The sequence below is a fragment of the Microtus ochrogaster genome, unplaced genomic scaffold (assembly GCF_000317375.1).
Source record: "Microtus ochrogaster isolate Prairie Vole_2 unplaced genomic scaffold, MicOch1.0 UNK32, whole genome shotgun sequence".
In the NCBI taxonomy this organism is placed as follows: Eukaryota; Metazoa; Chordata; class Mammalia; order Rodentia; family Cricetidae; genus Microtus; species Microtus ochrogaster.
Genome location: NW_004949130.1, coordinates 2697754 through 2711261, shown reverse-complemented (window position 1 = coordinate 2711261; position 13508 = coordinate 2697754). Strand labels below are relative to the sequence as shown.

Genomic DNA, 13508 nt, shown 5'->3' with positions numbered 1-13508 from the left:
CTGAGCCATCTCTCCAGCCCCTTCCTGCTCCATTCTTAAGTAGCAGGTCTGCACGAAACCCAGCTTAGCGGATGCATTTTGAATTTTTTTCCCATCAGTTTTATCAGGTATCAGATCAGACCAAATATCTATAGAAAATGGATGACTTCAACAGCAAAGTATGCATCAGCCAAAGCTCATCAATTACACGTAGAAACAAGAGTAGACATATTAGTTAGAAATGAGCCAGTTGTAGAAGGCAGGAAGTGACGCTGTCCTGTAGCAGCTCCCTTACACAGCATCAAGTACCAAAGAATTCAGCTCATATTTAACATTTTGAAGTTCAGTGAGTTCCCTGGGCTCAAGGGTCTGCTAGAGGAATGTTTCCTTAATTCAGCCTTTTCTTTTTGCAACATTTTATCGCAGGTTGCAGTGATCTGAGAACCCTCACAAACGACCCAGCTAATTATCCAAAGGTGGCCGAGTGGGTGGAAAGAGTGGCAATGGGAAATTTGTCTGCTCTGCTTTTAAAGCAGCGATTCTCAACTTGTGGGCCGCGACCCCATAGGGGTCACAATCAGATATCCTGCATATCAGATATTTACATTTCAATTCATAACAGCAGCAAAATTACAGTTATGAAGAAGCAACAAAATAATTATATGGTGGGGAGTCACTACAACACGAGAAACTGTATTAATGCGTCACAGCTTAAGAAGGTTAAGAACCACTATCTTAATGGCCTATTCAGTGCCAGATGGTGTATGTCTTCAATACTCACTCTAAAACAATTTTGAGAAATGCATTGATATTTGTGTGTGTGCATAAACGCGCCTGCCATGTATGTGCAGGTGCCCATGGAGGCCAGAAGAGGGCGCCAGATCCCCAGGAGCAGGATTAACAGGTGCCCGCGAGCTGAACTGCACCAAGCGGTCTTAACTGCCGAGCCATCTCTCTGGCCCCTAATTTTTTTTAAATAAATAAATAAATAAAACAAAACTCCCAATAAGAATAGAGTTACAACCTTGAAAATGTCAGGATGCCTTCACCAACTGTATTGTAGCAAGATTCCCTAATACCATGTCCCCAAATGCCTCCAAACTTCTCTTGCCAAAAGGTGATCTCTGGAGAAGGTGACAGAGACTCCATGTTGTGTCGTGTGTAGGAGGCGGAATTTAAAACTTTCTACGTTGTCTCTAAAGGCATCCTGGGCAAGCAGCAACAAAAAGGTTGAAAGTCGAAGCTCGTCGGAGTTACCTAGCCCAGCCAGAGGAGGGCGTAGGAACTCTTACCAGTAATTGTTGTAAAGGGTTTAGTAGGCTTTAAGACCAGTGAATCTTTTAAAAGCACAATCAAAGACTCCTGCAAACAGATTCCACAGCTTCCTCTTTGAGGCCTCAGAACCTGTGTGAAGAGAGGTCACGTGGCCGAGGGTAAGGCTAGGGCACAGCACCTAGAACCGTGAGCCCCTATTTGCATGCGTCCATCAGTCTTCCAAGCTGACCTTGTAAGGGACTGCTATTCCCCTCCACCTGATCCTCTTCCTCACTTAAAAAATCATCACCATTATCATTATCATTTTGTACTGGGGGGGGGGGTGCACGCATGTATGTCTGTGCACCACCTGCATGCAGTTCCTCTGGAGGCCAAAAGAGGGCGTCTCCTTCTTTATAAGTAGAAAACAGAAGCTGCTTGTGCCTTTTATGTAGATGATTCTGGTAGTTTGAGCCATGATCTCAAAATTTATGTCCCCAAATGCCTCCAAGAATTCAAGAATCTGGATTCTTTTTAAAAGAATTAGTTTTAGGTGTGTGTGTGTGTGTGTGTGTGTATTGTGTGTGTGTGTGTGTGTGTGTGTGTGTGTGAGGGCAAGTGCCTGAGAAAGTCAGAAGAAGGTGTCAGACCTCTCCTGGAGCTGGAGTTCCAGGCAGTTGTGAGCTGCTGGAGATGGGTGCTGGGAACAGAACGTCCATGTTATGGAAGAACAATACATACACTTTTTATTTTTTAATTGAGACAGGGTCTCTCTATATGGCCCTGGCTCTCCTAGAACTCACTCTGTAGACCAGGTTGGCCTCAAACTCACAGAGATTTGAGTGCCTCTGCCTCCAGGGTGCTGGGATTAAAGTTGTGCACCACTGTGCCCGGCTATAACACAAACTTCTGTTAAGCCATCTCTCTGGCCACAAGAATATAGATTTTAAAAGATGGATGCAGATCATATTTAGTAGCCTACACTGTGTACATGTAAAAGATCTCTATGCTTGACTCATTTGGCATATATGAGCTTGTGGCCCAGTTCCCTTTATACTAAAAACAAACAAACACAGCTTGGCTTTGGTACTAAAGTACTAATGTCATTCTTTCAGACAATGTAGGTGTGTGTGTATGTGTGTGTCTGTGTATGTGTGTATGTCTGTGTGTATGTATGTGTCTGCGCATGTGTGTATGTATGTAGGTGTGTGTGTGTGTGTGTGTGTGTGTGTTTAAAGGTCTGTAAATTCCAAGCCAAAACTGTTACATTTTGAACTCAGCCGACCGGCTCAGCCTCTGTGTACTAATGAAGCCAGTATTGCCCTTTCCTGTAGCATGGGGTCAGCCAGTTGCACAGCTCTCCAGAAAACGCGTTCTCCTATTGGCTAGCAGGTAAATTCCGGGGATAGACAGGATTAAGGGCTTCAAAGAGGATTCCCCCAGCCCTCCCTCAAAGGAGGGTCAAATACTGTGCTCTAATTCCGGAATAAAATAAGCCTCTGGGAAGGAGACCGTGCCTGTTTACATAGTGGTGTGGCCCCTCCCAAAGCTGCGGCCAACTGTCCATCCCCACCCCCCATCCAGGGACAGGTAGGGAGAAGTCTTTGCTTGAGGCAAGTGTTCAGGGGATCCAACCCCGACCGCCACATCGAGTTGTTGAAACAACCTTCTCTGGTTTCCTAAACAGAGTCACAACACCAAATCTGCCCTCGCTGCCGTTCCTGGTGTCTAACAGGCAATCTCCGCCAAGAAGTGCAATAGTGTACCCTAGAGAAAGCACTTTGCATGGGCCGCTATCAGCACGCTCTCCCAAAGCTTAGGCCCCAAAGGGTTAAGGTAATAAAACCTACTTAGCTATCTTATTGCAGTTTGCTTCTTGTCTAGGGACAAAACACTCCCTCTGTTACGCTTGATGCAACCCCACACTTTCCCAAATGCCCTGTCTTATGCACTGTGGGAGGCAACTACTAGGGCGAGAGCACCAAACTCGGGACACACGTGTTAACCCATCAAGCTCAAAGGGATCCGGGGTCACTGTGGACCCATTTCTATTAATAGAAGATAAAGCGCCTGCGGACGGTAATGCCCTGACAGCCCTGTGCAGTTAACTCCTCTTGGGCCAGTAAGTTAAAAAACAAAACATGTCTTGCCCAGGCAGAAGGTGCCCTTGAAAGGATCGTGTTCACACGCGCACACACCGGGGGTTCACTACCTCTCTTTAACAGGCCAGCCTTCACGCCCATACTCTGGAAGGAGAAGGGGCAGCGGGCGGCCGTTGGGTGTCAGTCAGCTCAACTTTGCCACACATAAGGCGAGTGCCACAGCCACCAGCAGCACGGCACTGAAAACAGTGGCGGCCAGGGCCTTGCTGGGGTCGCAGGGTCCCGGACGTTCCTGTACCGAAATGCCACCAGCCGAGGACGCACCAGCACTTGCACCGGACAGGAGTTCGGCGCCCGCTGCCTGTCGCGCCTGCACACTCCAGCGGGGTACGTTGACTTTCATTTCCATGTCGTCGATCATCTTGCCCACTTGAAGGACTTCGCGCTCCAACTCAGGCAGGTCGGCGACGTCGAAGTCTCCCTCGGCCTCATGTCGCAGGCTACGTGCGCTCAGGGCGCGCGCGGCCACTGCAGAGGAGCCGCCAGCCACCCCAGTGCGCACGAGTGGCCGGCGCGGCGCGTGCAGCGGGAAAGCTGCTCCCAGCGTCAGTGAGCGCTGCATGTCTGCCTCGAGCAGGTCCAGGCAGCCCGAAAAGGCCACCCAGAGCCGCTCGAACTCCGCGCGCTCCTCGGTCGCCAAGCCCCGGTCACGCAGCGCGACAGTCAACCGGGCGCCTGTTGCCACGGCCAGCTCGCGCGCCTTTTGGCGGGTCTTCTGCAGCTCCTCGCGCAGGTCCTGTGTGTCCGCGGAGCCCCCCACAGTCAGCACCAAGTGATGATAGCACGCTGTGGTCTTATTAAGCGCGTCCAGCAGCGCCTTGCACTCCTCTCTGGCCATGACGCTGCCCTCGGACGGCGGTGCCCCACTGGCACTCTTCAGCGTCGCAGATCGCCTCCAGCCCTGATGAAAGCCTTGGGCTGGGCGGACCGAATATTGCTCATGGTCTTGCCGCCGTTCTAAATGGAGCTCTCTGGTGATCCTCGACGTGCGCCTCCGACGTCCCCGCGTGCAGAGGGAGTCCGGTTAGCTGTCTACCATCCTCTCTTCCATTGTTCCCAGATGCTCTCCGGGTCACTCGCAGTGTCTCTGCACGACTTTCTCCTTCACGGGGGCTACCTGAGAAGCCCAGGGTGCAGACCCCATCCTTGGTGGACCCCACGTCTCCAGGCTGAGAGGTGCGCCTTAGCTCCGGCCAAGGACAGCAGGATCCAGTTTCGTAGGACACGCCTCCTGCCGCGGGTCTGGGCCAGGAGCTCCCCACCCAACCACCACAGGTAGGCGGGGCCCTGCCAGGGGAGGTTAAGTGTGGCTTTCCCTCCTCTCCCTCCCGTGTATTTCATTATAGTACTGGAACCTTAGCGCCCGGCAAATTCAACTTTTTCCTGTTTTGCAGACGAAGAAGACTGAGGCTCGGTAGGAAGTAGCTTATGCGGAGCCCATGATAGTGAGGAGACAGGACCGAGGGATACTGATCCCTAGACCCTGTATGCAACAGAATAGTGTAGCTCAGAGGACTGAGCACCTTCGTTTTGCGTCACCGGCAACACGGGGCTGTCGGCCGGGCAGGATGGTTACCTAGGTGGGGCTCTTCTCCTTCGCGGTCCAGCCCGAGTTCAGGGACCCAACTAGGACCCCACCCCTAGTGTCAGATCTTCCCTAGGTCCCGCCCTCTCACATTCTGGGCACGCGCACTCCCTGACTCTGGGCGGGGCTAGTCCGAGTAGGAAGCGCGGTGTCGCCTGAGCCCCACCCCCGACTGAACTGGGCTTAATGATTGCTCTGTTTACATGTCAGTCTCAGTAAAAGTGACCTCTTATTGGACAGACTGAGGTGAGGCTCCGCCCAACGGCGGAGTAAAGGGGTGGGCTGAAGATTGGCGCTGCCGCACCCGGGTGGTGGGCACTGAGGTCCCAGCCCAGAGCCTGGGAGGTGCTGTCGTAGCTCAGAGGTGAAACTATGTAGCCTCTTAAGTAAGTGTCCTCGGAGGGTGTCCTCCGGCGCCTCTCTACTCTAGGGGGCGCGGAGGTCGGGTGGGGACCGGGAGCGGAAGGGGGAGGGGCTCTCTGCGCTGAGCCGGAGCCCCGGGCAGGGCTGATAGGCCCCCGGGGCCCGGACCCGTTGCTGGCTGAGCCTCCCAGCCCCTCTGGTTCCTCTGCTGTCCGCAGCGGGGCGCGCCTTGCCCACGGTGCCCACCGAGTCCAGAGGGAGGGGAGGCGGCGCGGAGAATGCGTCCTCTGTTCTCGGGGCTCCATGGCAGGCCCGGGTCCCGGGTCCCGGGATCTGAGACTTGGGGCTGTGGATGGGACCGTCGCTCACAGGTCGTGTGACCTGGGAGGTTTTCTGGTGGCCAGCCTGAATACTTGGAGAGGAAGCTGTGTATGCCGGCCCCAGTCTAGGCCGGCTGATTGTAGTCCCCGCGAGGGATAAAGGAGGAGAGGGTAGCCCTGCCTGCTTTACACGTGGCGACGACCTCTCGCCCAGTAGGTAGAGAATACTTTTGGAAAACTCTTCGGTAGTCTGTTCAGTTTCTTGGTTGAAAACGGACTGTCCAGATGCGCGCGCGCCTGTCGGTGCCCCTCCAGCCTCGCCTCCAGCTGCAGGGGACTTGGACACTCCCGGTGGGTGGCGGAGGGGGGGGGCGGTGGTAGCAAGTGACACATCATCATTGAGGAGTGAGGGACTTAGGGTACGAGGGCTGATGAGATTGGACAGACTCGGTGGCTGGGAAGTGCTTCGTTCTGTGGAGAGAGGCTTCTGTTTTTATTTAACGCGGTAGACTTCCCACTGACCGTGGAGCGCAGCAACGCTTATTAGTATTTTGAGGGTCCCCCAGTGCAGGCCATGGTGGTGTGGCAGCCAAGGGGGTTTAGTACTTACTGTCACTTAGGGGGTCGATCCTTTAGCCAACTCAACTGACCGTCTGCATCCAGAACTTGGGTGCTGTGGGACTTGGCCATTCTCTGGGGAGGATGGATGCTGGCACACAGGGGTCATGCATGGGTCTTGATATAGGAATAGGTTTCAGGACTAAATGAGTGGAAGGAGGGAGAACCCATCCCTTTGGGAAGCTGTAGGGGGATGGGGAATGATGAGGCTGCAAAAGTGGACAAAAGCCAAACACCAAGTACAGACCATTCAGCTGGCTGGGGGGAGGGGGGCGGCATAGAAGAATACTGCCTTGACCTGGAGGTTGAAGCGGTCACTTGGGTGTGGTTCAGGTGTGTGGGAGATCTGGGAGGCAGAGGTAGAGGATGGCCTTGAAGCTGGGTGATTCTGTGTTCCCAAGTTAGACCTTGGGTAATCTCTCAGCTGAAGTCACCCTGCAGGTAGCATTTCTAGGAGAGAAGCAGCCCAATTCTACATAGGGCCCGGGGTCCAGCTCATGGGCCTGGGCCTCCCTCTGCCGAGTGCCAACCCGACTGTGCTGCGCTCACCCCAGGCTGCTGCAGGCTTTTTCTTATCGATTTGTCTGTGTGCTGGTCAACGATTTTGTGCTGTTAGGACGCTCCCTGATTGTTAGCTGGTGACATTAGGCTGGTGGTGTCCAGTAACTTCTTCCTCTCCACATAATTATAGACAACAGGCTTAGAGAGGAATCCGGACGAAATGTGTCTTTGGGAGATGCTAAGAAACCTCCTTCAGAGTGCCTGCCCACATGCTGAAAATCCTGGCAAGTAGATGGGGTGGGAGGGTGGGAGTCTGGGTAGTGACTGTAGCCCGCCCAACTTAACTGCCCTCCCCCCTGACCTTTCCTCCCCAGCACCATCATCCCACTGTCACTGTTGTCTGACCAGCTTTGAACATTTTGTTTATTTTGGGCTCCTTCCCTTTTTACCTGCGTGGCTGCTGCCTGGAATTAACCCTTCACCCACTGAGGCAAGACAGCTGTCCTCTGAGCCAGATGGAGTGCTGAGTACTTTAACAAGGGATTATAAAGAAGATATAGCTGGGGTCTGTAGATCTCACAGGTCCAGAAGGACCCAGGTGACTAAAAAGCACAGATTCCACCGCCCTCCCCATGCTTCCGTTGATATTAAAAATAGATGACTAGAAGGTTTTCCTTTTTTGGCCAGTCCCCCCTTTCACTTTGAATCATATATTACTGGAGAGCATTGCTCACCACTTGGCAAGTGTGCCTGGTTAGGGTCCTCCAAGGACAGAGATAGCCTCAGTGGTAATACTTGGCCAGGAGTGTATCTCTGGGAGCCACAGACTCCCTGGGCTGGATTCTGGGGAGCAGGGCTGCATCCTGCCACTCCATGGCTCCTGACCATCCAGACTTACCTGGGGTGGCAGGACAGTTGAAGACCACAAAACCACACCGAAGTGTGCACACTCTCCCCTGAAACGTTCAGACTAATGTGGGCTCCTGTACGGCTGTCTTGTTCATGGGGTAGCTGGCCTCAGATAGCTCACGTTCAGTGGTCTTTGGCATTACTGACTTTTCTGTAAATTATCTCCTCATTGGAAGGCTATCAGGGATGGTCAAGACTCCCGCGGTGCTTGGATTCTTAGGACTTTTAGGGACTTATATTACTTAATTTTAAAAAGTCTTTTATCATGGTTTTCTGTGCTCACAAAGACCCCCTAGCCTCCTGATTCCTTAGCTTTGCTCCTGTATGTTTGAGGCGTGTCCTCATCCCGGATCCTCTCTACTCCCTGCTAGTGTTGTTCCTCTCTGGCCTTATCTCCTAGCCGGGGAGTGACAGTTTTGGTGCTCTGCCAGTGTGCCCGTGTCCTTCCCTAGCTTGGTCTTGCCATAACGCACATCCTGTTTCTCAAGTGGTTTTTATCCAAAGCATCTTCTGCTGCCACCCTCCGCCCCCGGGGAACCAACTATCAGAAACCAGAAAAAAATGCTGTTCCCCCATGACTCTGTCCCCTCAAAACCGCATTCTCTGCTGCTTCTGTTGGGGGCTCATAAAAGGGTTAACCAGGCTCTGGCAATAATTGAATTCAATGAAGCAAGCACCTGAACCGTTACCGAACTCTCCCAGGGGGGCTCAAGGAAGGATTATTTGCACCCAGTTTTTATTCTAGGCTCCTCTTAAAAGGCTCCTTTTCAAGGATCTCCTCAGATCAAGCCCCAGTGGGGCCGATAGTCAAGTTAGCGCTCGCTGGGCAAGGAGACCTTGTGTGGGGGCCGTGTGCCTGCTGTCACGTAGACTTTTCCATCTGCAGAGATGGAGTTTGGTCTTGTTCATGTGTGGCTTATGAAATAATGCTTTCAGGTGTTGTTCTGTCTATCGCTAAACATGCTATTTTAAACATTGGTTGTGTGTGTGTGTGTGTGTGTGTGTGTGTGTGTGTAGAAATTAGAGAACAGGAGCTGGATAGGTCCCTCAGTGGTTACCAGCATTGGCTGCTCCTGCAAAGGACCCAGGTTCAGTTCCCACACCCACAACCATCTGCTAACTCCAGCTCCAGGGAGATATGACGCCGTCTTCTGACCCCCACGTATACCAGGCATGCACATGGTTCACAGACATACATGTAGGCAAAACATACCCATGCACATAAGGTAAATAATAAAAATAATAATTTAAAAAAGACCACGTGCAGGAGTCATTTCTGCGTGAGTGCCAGGGATTGAATTTAGGTCATCAGGGCTGGTAGCAAACGCCTTGATTTGCTGAGCCGTCTTTCTCACTGGCTGAATTAATTTTAATTTTAAAATAATAATTATATGTTGAAAGTGTATTTTGGATAGGTTACAATATATAAAATGTTAAAAGCAGCTTTGGCTTTTTTTTTTAGTGCGGCTTCTAGACATTTATATTATGGGGGCGCACACCTGTGGTCCCTAGGACTTAGAGAGCTGAGTTCCAAAGATCATATGAAGCCCAGAGGTTTGAGGCCACGCGGGTGCAATAAAATCAGAACAAGTACAGCCAGCTGGCAAGGTGGTGTAGTCAGTAAACAAACTTGCCACCATGCCCAAGGACCTGAGTTCCATCCCCATGACCTGCCCAGAGTTGCCCTCTGACCTCCACAGGCGCAGTGTGTCATGTGTCATGACACCCGTGTGAAAAACGAAAAAAGAAAATGTAATAATTCAAAGCAAAAATACAATAAAATCTAACTGTGTGGCCTGTGTCTGTAATTCTATTTTTTTTTTTAACATGCCTCTTTTTGAACTGGCCTGGACCATTGAAACACGAGTAGGGAAAGGAAATAGGACAGCACACACGAGGACTTGGAGTGCGGCAAAGACAGCTTTCCCGACTGGTATGAAAGACGGAGATTATGCCAAAAGCGATGCCAGGACAATTGGCTCACCATATGGAAAAGTGAAATTAACTGCCGATTTATAGCACATACAGAAATAAAATCCAGATGGGCTGGAGATGGAGATGTGAGAAAGTTCCGGGTTTTTCTGAGGCGCAGGGGCTGCGTTTGTGGAGCTGGAGGGGACCTGGCCTCAGGTGGCCTTTGTTGTGTAAGCAAGTCAAAATGTAACAGCTCCCATCTGCCCTCCTTCCCTTACCTTAGTGTCGGGATGTTTTTGTCCACCTCACCTGTCTTAACGGTGTGACTGCATCTTGTTCCTGTTTCGCCTGTTGCGTTCCCTAGATCTCTTGGACAACCCCTGCCTTAGTCTCTTCTTGCTTGGGTGGTATCTAAGAGCCCTGCAGGCTGAGGCTCAGAAATCGTCACTTATCAAGTCAGGCCCTAGGGCTGGCTCAGGATGGAAAAGCGTGGATAGAGCACTGCAGACCTACTCTGGTCCCAGAGCTAGGAGACTGAGGCAGGAGGATCCTGCTTTTGAGATCAGGTTGGGCTCTATATGTAGGGAGACGCAGCTTCAGAGACAAAGCAAGAACCAAGTGTTCGGGCATTAGCTCATTGGCAAGAACAAGACCTGGTGTTCAGGCCTTAGAACTAACCATGTGTGCATGTGTGCGCTCATGGGTAGGCAGGTAAACATGACCAAAAAAAAAAAAAAAACCCCACAAAAAGCAAAAGAACAACTAGCTATCCCAACACTTGGGAGATGAGAGCAGGTGGATCTCTGTGAGTTCGAGGTCAGCCTGGTCTACAAAGTGAGTTCCAGGCTGACTGGCACCTAGTAAGCCCTGTCTGTAGTCACAGCTTTTTCCTCCCTTGTCCCAGGAAGCTCACTTGGACCCTCCTGAAGTCCATATGGCTCTATATGACGAAGATCTCCTGAAGAACCCTTTCTACCTGGCCCTTCAGAAGTGGCGCCCCGACTTGTGCAGCAAGGTGGCCCAGATCCACGGCATTGTAAGTCGTCCCCCCCCCCTGCCCCGTCCTGAGGGTGGCTCTCAAGCATGTGAGCAATGCCAGAAATGTGGCAGACAGATGAGACATTTAGAGGAAGTCGGTTGCAAAGCTGCTGAGTTTAGCAAAGCTGTGTGTGTGCTGTGTCCCAGGTATTACAGCATGTTGGGTGTATACAGGGCAAACAGTGAGGGGCCACCAACCGCTGCTGCCTGGAACTGAAGTCTGTTGTCTTAGTTAAGGTTTCTGTTGCCGTGTTGAAACACCATGACCAAACAGCAAGTTGGGGAGGTAAAGGCTTATTTGGCTTATGCTTCTATTCATCATTGAAGGAAGTCAGGACAGGAATTCAAACAATGCAAGAACCTAGAGGCAGAAGCTGATGCAGTGGCCACGGAGGGGTGCTGCTGACTGGCTTGCTCTCCATGGCTTGTTCAGCCTGCTTTCTTAGAGAACCCAGGACCACCAGCCCAGGGATGGCATCATCCAAAACGTGTTAGGCCCACCCTCATCAATCACTAGTTAAGAAAAATCCTTACCGCAGGATGTTATGAGATCATTTTCTCAATGGAGGGCCCACCCCTTCCAGATAACTTCAGCTTGTGTCAAGTTGACATAAACTAGTCAGCAGGCCCCATGCTGGGCAGTTCTCACCCGCTCAGCTGGGCGGTCACTCCTATGGAGGAGGAGAATAGGGACCTGTGAACTCACACACAGTGGCATGATTAGCTTTACGTGTCAACCTGGAGTGCTTGATGCTCGTGGGCTGAGGGCACTTCCTGCTTCTGCAGAGGACCCCAGGCTTAGTTCCCGGCACCAACATTTTTTTTTTTTTTTGATTTTTCAAGACAGGGTTTCTCCGTAGCTTTTGGTTCTTGTCCTGGAACTAGCTCTTGTAGACCAGGCTGGCATCGAACTCACAGAGATCCGCCTGCCTCTGCCTCCCGAGTGCTGGGATTAAAGGCGTGCGCCACCACCGCCAGGCCCGGCACCAACATTTTAATTAAGAAGCATCCATCTCGCCACAAGCTCGGGTCACCTGAGAAGAAAGTCTCAATTGACGGAATCTAGATCAGGTTGGCCTGTGACCCTGTCTGGTTGTTAATCATTGCAAGAGGACACAGCCTGCTGCAGGCCATGCTGTTTCATGAGCCCACCGAGCATGCGCAGCAGCAAGCGGGCAGCACGGGTGTGTTCGTGTCTCTGTACCTTGACTGTGCAGGTCACTGAGTGCTTGACATCCTGGCTCGCCGTCCTGTCAAGGCTGGACGGTAACTGGAAGTGAAAGTCCAGTGGATGCTTTCTTCTCCTCTGACAGTTTTGGCCTTGATGTTTGATCACAGCAATGGAGACAGAACTAGGATGTAGCTTAAAAAGACATTTCCCAAAGGGAAAGCATTTCTGCGACAAACGCCACAACCACAAAAATCTACAGGAGTGGCCAGGCGACAGGGATGGGAGAAGCGTGCAGGAGACATGGTGGATGGGGGGAGGGGGCAGGCTCTGCTGCCTGGAGGGGCAGCCCATGTCCTGATGGTGCAGATCTTCCTTGGCTTGGGAGTGGGATGGAGGGGTAGTTAATTTTCTGGGTACTGTGGCAAAATGACTAACAGAAACCAGCTGATGGAGGACAGGGTGATTTTGTGTGACTAGCGATTTCAGAGGTTGCTGTCTGTATCTGGATGGTTGGCTCCGGGCCGTGGTGAGGCACAACACTGGTGGTGGGAGCGTGTGATGCAGAAGGTTCTTTTCCTCAGTGGTGGAGAAGGAAACAGCAGGGAGGGACCAGGACCAGCTCAACCCCCAGAGGCAGGCCTGTCAGTGACTTGCTCTGACCAGGTCGGCCCCACCTCCTAAGCCCTTAGAACCTCCTCAAAAGGGCCACCGAGCCTCTAACACAGGAGCCTGCCTCAGGGGACATTTCGTGTTTGCTCATTAGTGTTTGTCTTGGTTTGGGTCACTGTCTGTCATGAAGGGAAGTCAGGGTGGGAATTCAAGGCAGGAATCTGGAGGCGGGAATTGAAGCAGAGACCATGGAGGAGCGCTGCTTACTGGCTTCTCCATGACTTAACTGTTTGCTTTCTCTCTCCCCCCCCCTCCTCTCTCTCCCTCCGTCCTTCCCTTCCTCCCTCCCTTTTCTTTCTCTTTCCTGACTTTTTGAGACAGGGTTTCTCTGTGTAGTCCTGCTGTCCTGGAACTTGCTCTGTAGACCAGGCTGGCATCAAACTCACAGAGATCCACCTACCTCTGCCTCCCAAGGGATTAAAGGTGCGCGCCACCACCACCCAGCAGCTTAGCTGCTTTCTTACAGTCCAGGGCCACCCACTGCCCTCTCACATCAATCGTTAATCAAGAAAATGCCCCACGGGCCAGTATGATGGAGGCATCGTCTCAGATGAGGCCCCCTCTCTTCAGATGACTCTAGCTTGTGTCAAGTCGGATAAAACAACCAGGACAGTGGGCTTCTCTTTGTTTCTTTCTTTTTTTTTTTCAGTGCCAAGGAGGAAAATCAGGATTTTGTATGTGCTAAGCAAGGGTACTACCTCTGGGCCACACCACCAGCCCCTCACTGGGGGATTCTAGCCAGGGGCTCTATCACTGAGCCACACCCCAGCCCCTCACTGGAGGATTCTAGGCAGGGGCTCCACCACTGAGCCACACCCCAGCCCCTCACTGGGGGATTCTAGGCAGGGGCTCTACCACTGAGCCACACCCCAGCCCCTCACTGGGGGATTCTAGGCAGGGGCTCTACCACTGAGCTATGCCCTTATCCCAGTATCTTGTGTGTATGAGAATTTGTGTATGAGGACACGTGTGTATGTGAATGTGAAGGTCACAGAGAATAGCTGCTGGTGCCATTCCTCAGATAC

General features: G+C 51.9%; 2 protein-coding genes across 4 annotated transcripts in view; one reads left to right on the top strand and one right to left on the bottom strand.

Annotated features, from left to right (window-relative positions):
• Window positions 1-3519: 3519 nt before the first annotated feature.
• On the bottom strand, window positions 3520-4233 carry Rgs9bp (regulator of G protein signaling 9 binding protein). Its single transcript, XM_005368414.1, has one exon. The coding sequence runs from the start codon at window positions 4231-4233 to the stop codon at window positions 3520-3522; it is 714 nt and encodes a 237-aa protein (XP_005368471.1).
• Window positions 4234-5275: 1042 nt separating this feature from the next.
• Window positions 5276-13508, top strand: part of Ankrd27 (ankyrin repeat domain 27) — a 53355-nt gene continuing 45122 nt past the window's right edge. For 2 of the 3 annotated variants that reach the window (XM_005368413.2, XM_026789918.1), the window contains exons 1-2: window positions 5276-5366; window positions 10510-10641. In XM_005368413.2, the coding sequence (XP_005368470.1) occupies window positions 10540-10641 (102 nt within the window). In that variant the 5' untranslated portion in view covers window positions 5276-5366; window positions 10510-10539. Of the gene's footprint in view, window positions 5367-9384; window positions 9625-10509; window positions 10642-13508 lie in introns of those variants that run through there. The other variant, XM_026789917.1, reaches the window with a different exon arrangement.

Excerpts from the sequence above, each read along its gene's own strand:
- Rgs9bp (XM_005368414.1), bottom strand. The coding sequence starts at position 4,233 with ATGGCCAGAGAGGAGTGCAAGGCGCTGCTGGACGCGCTTAATAAGACC.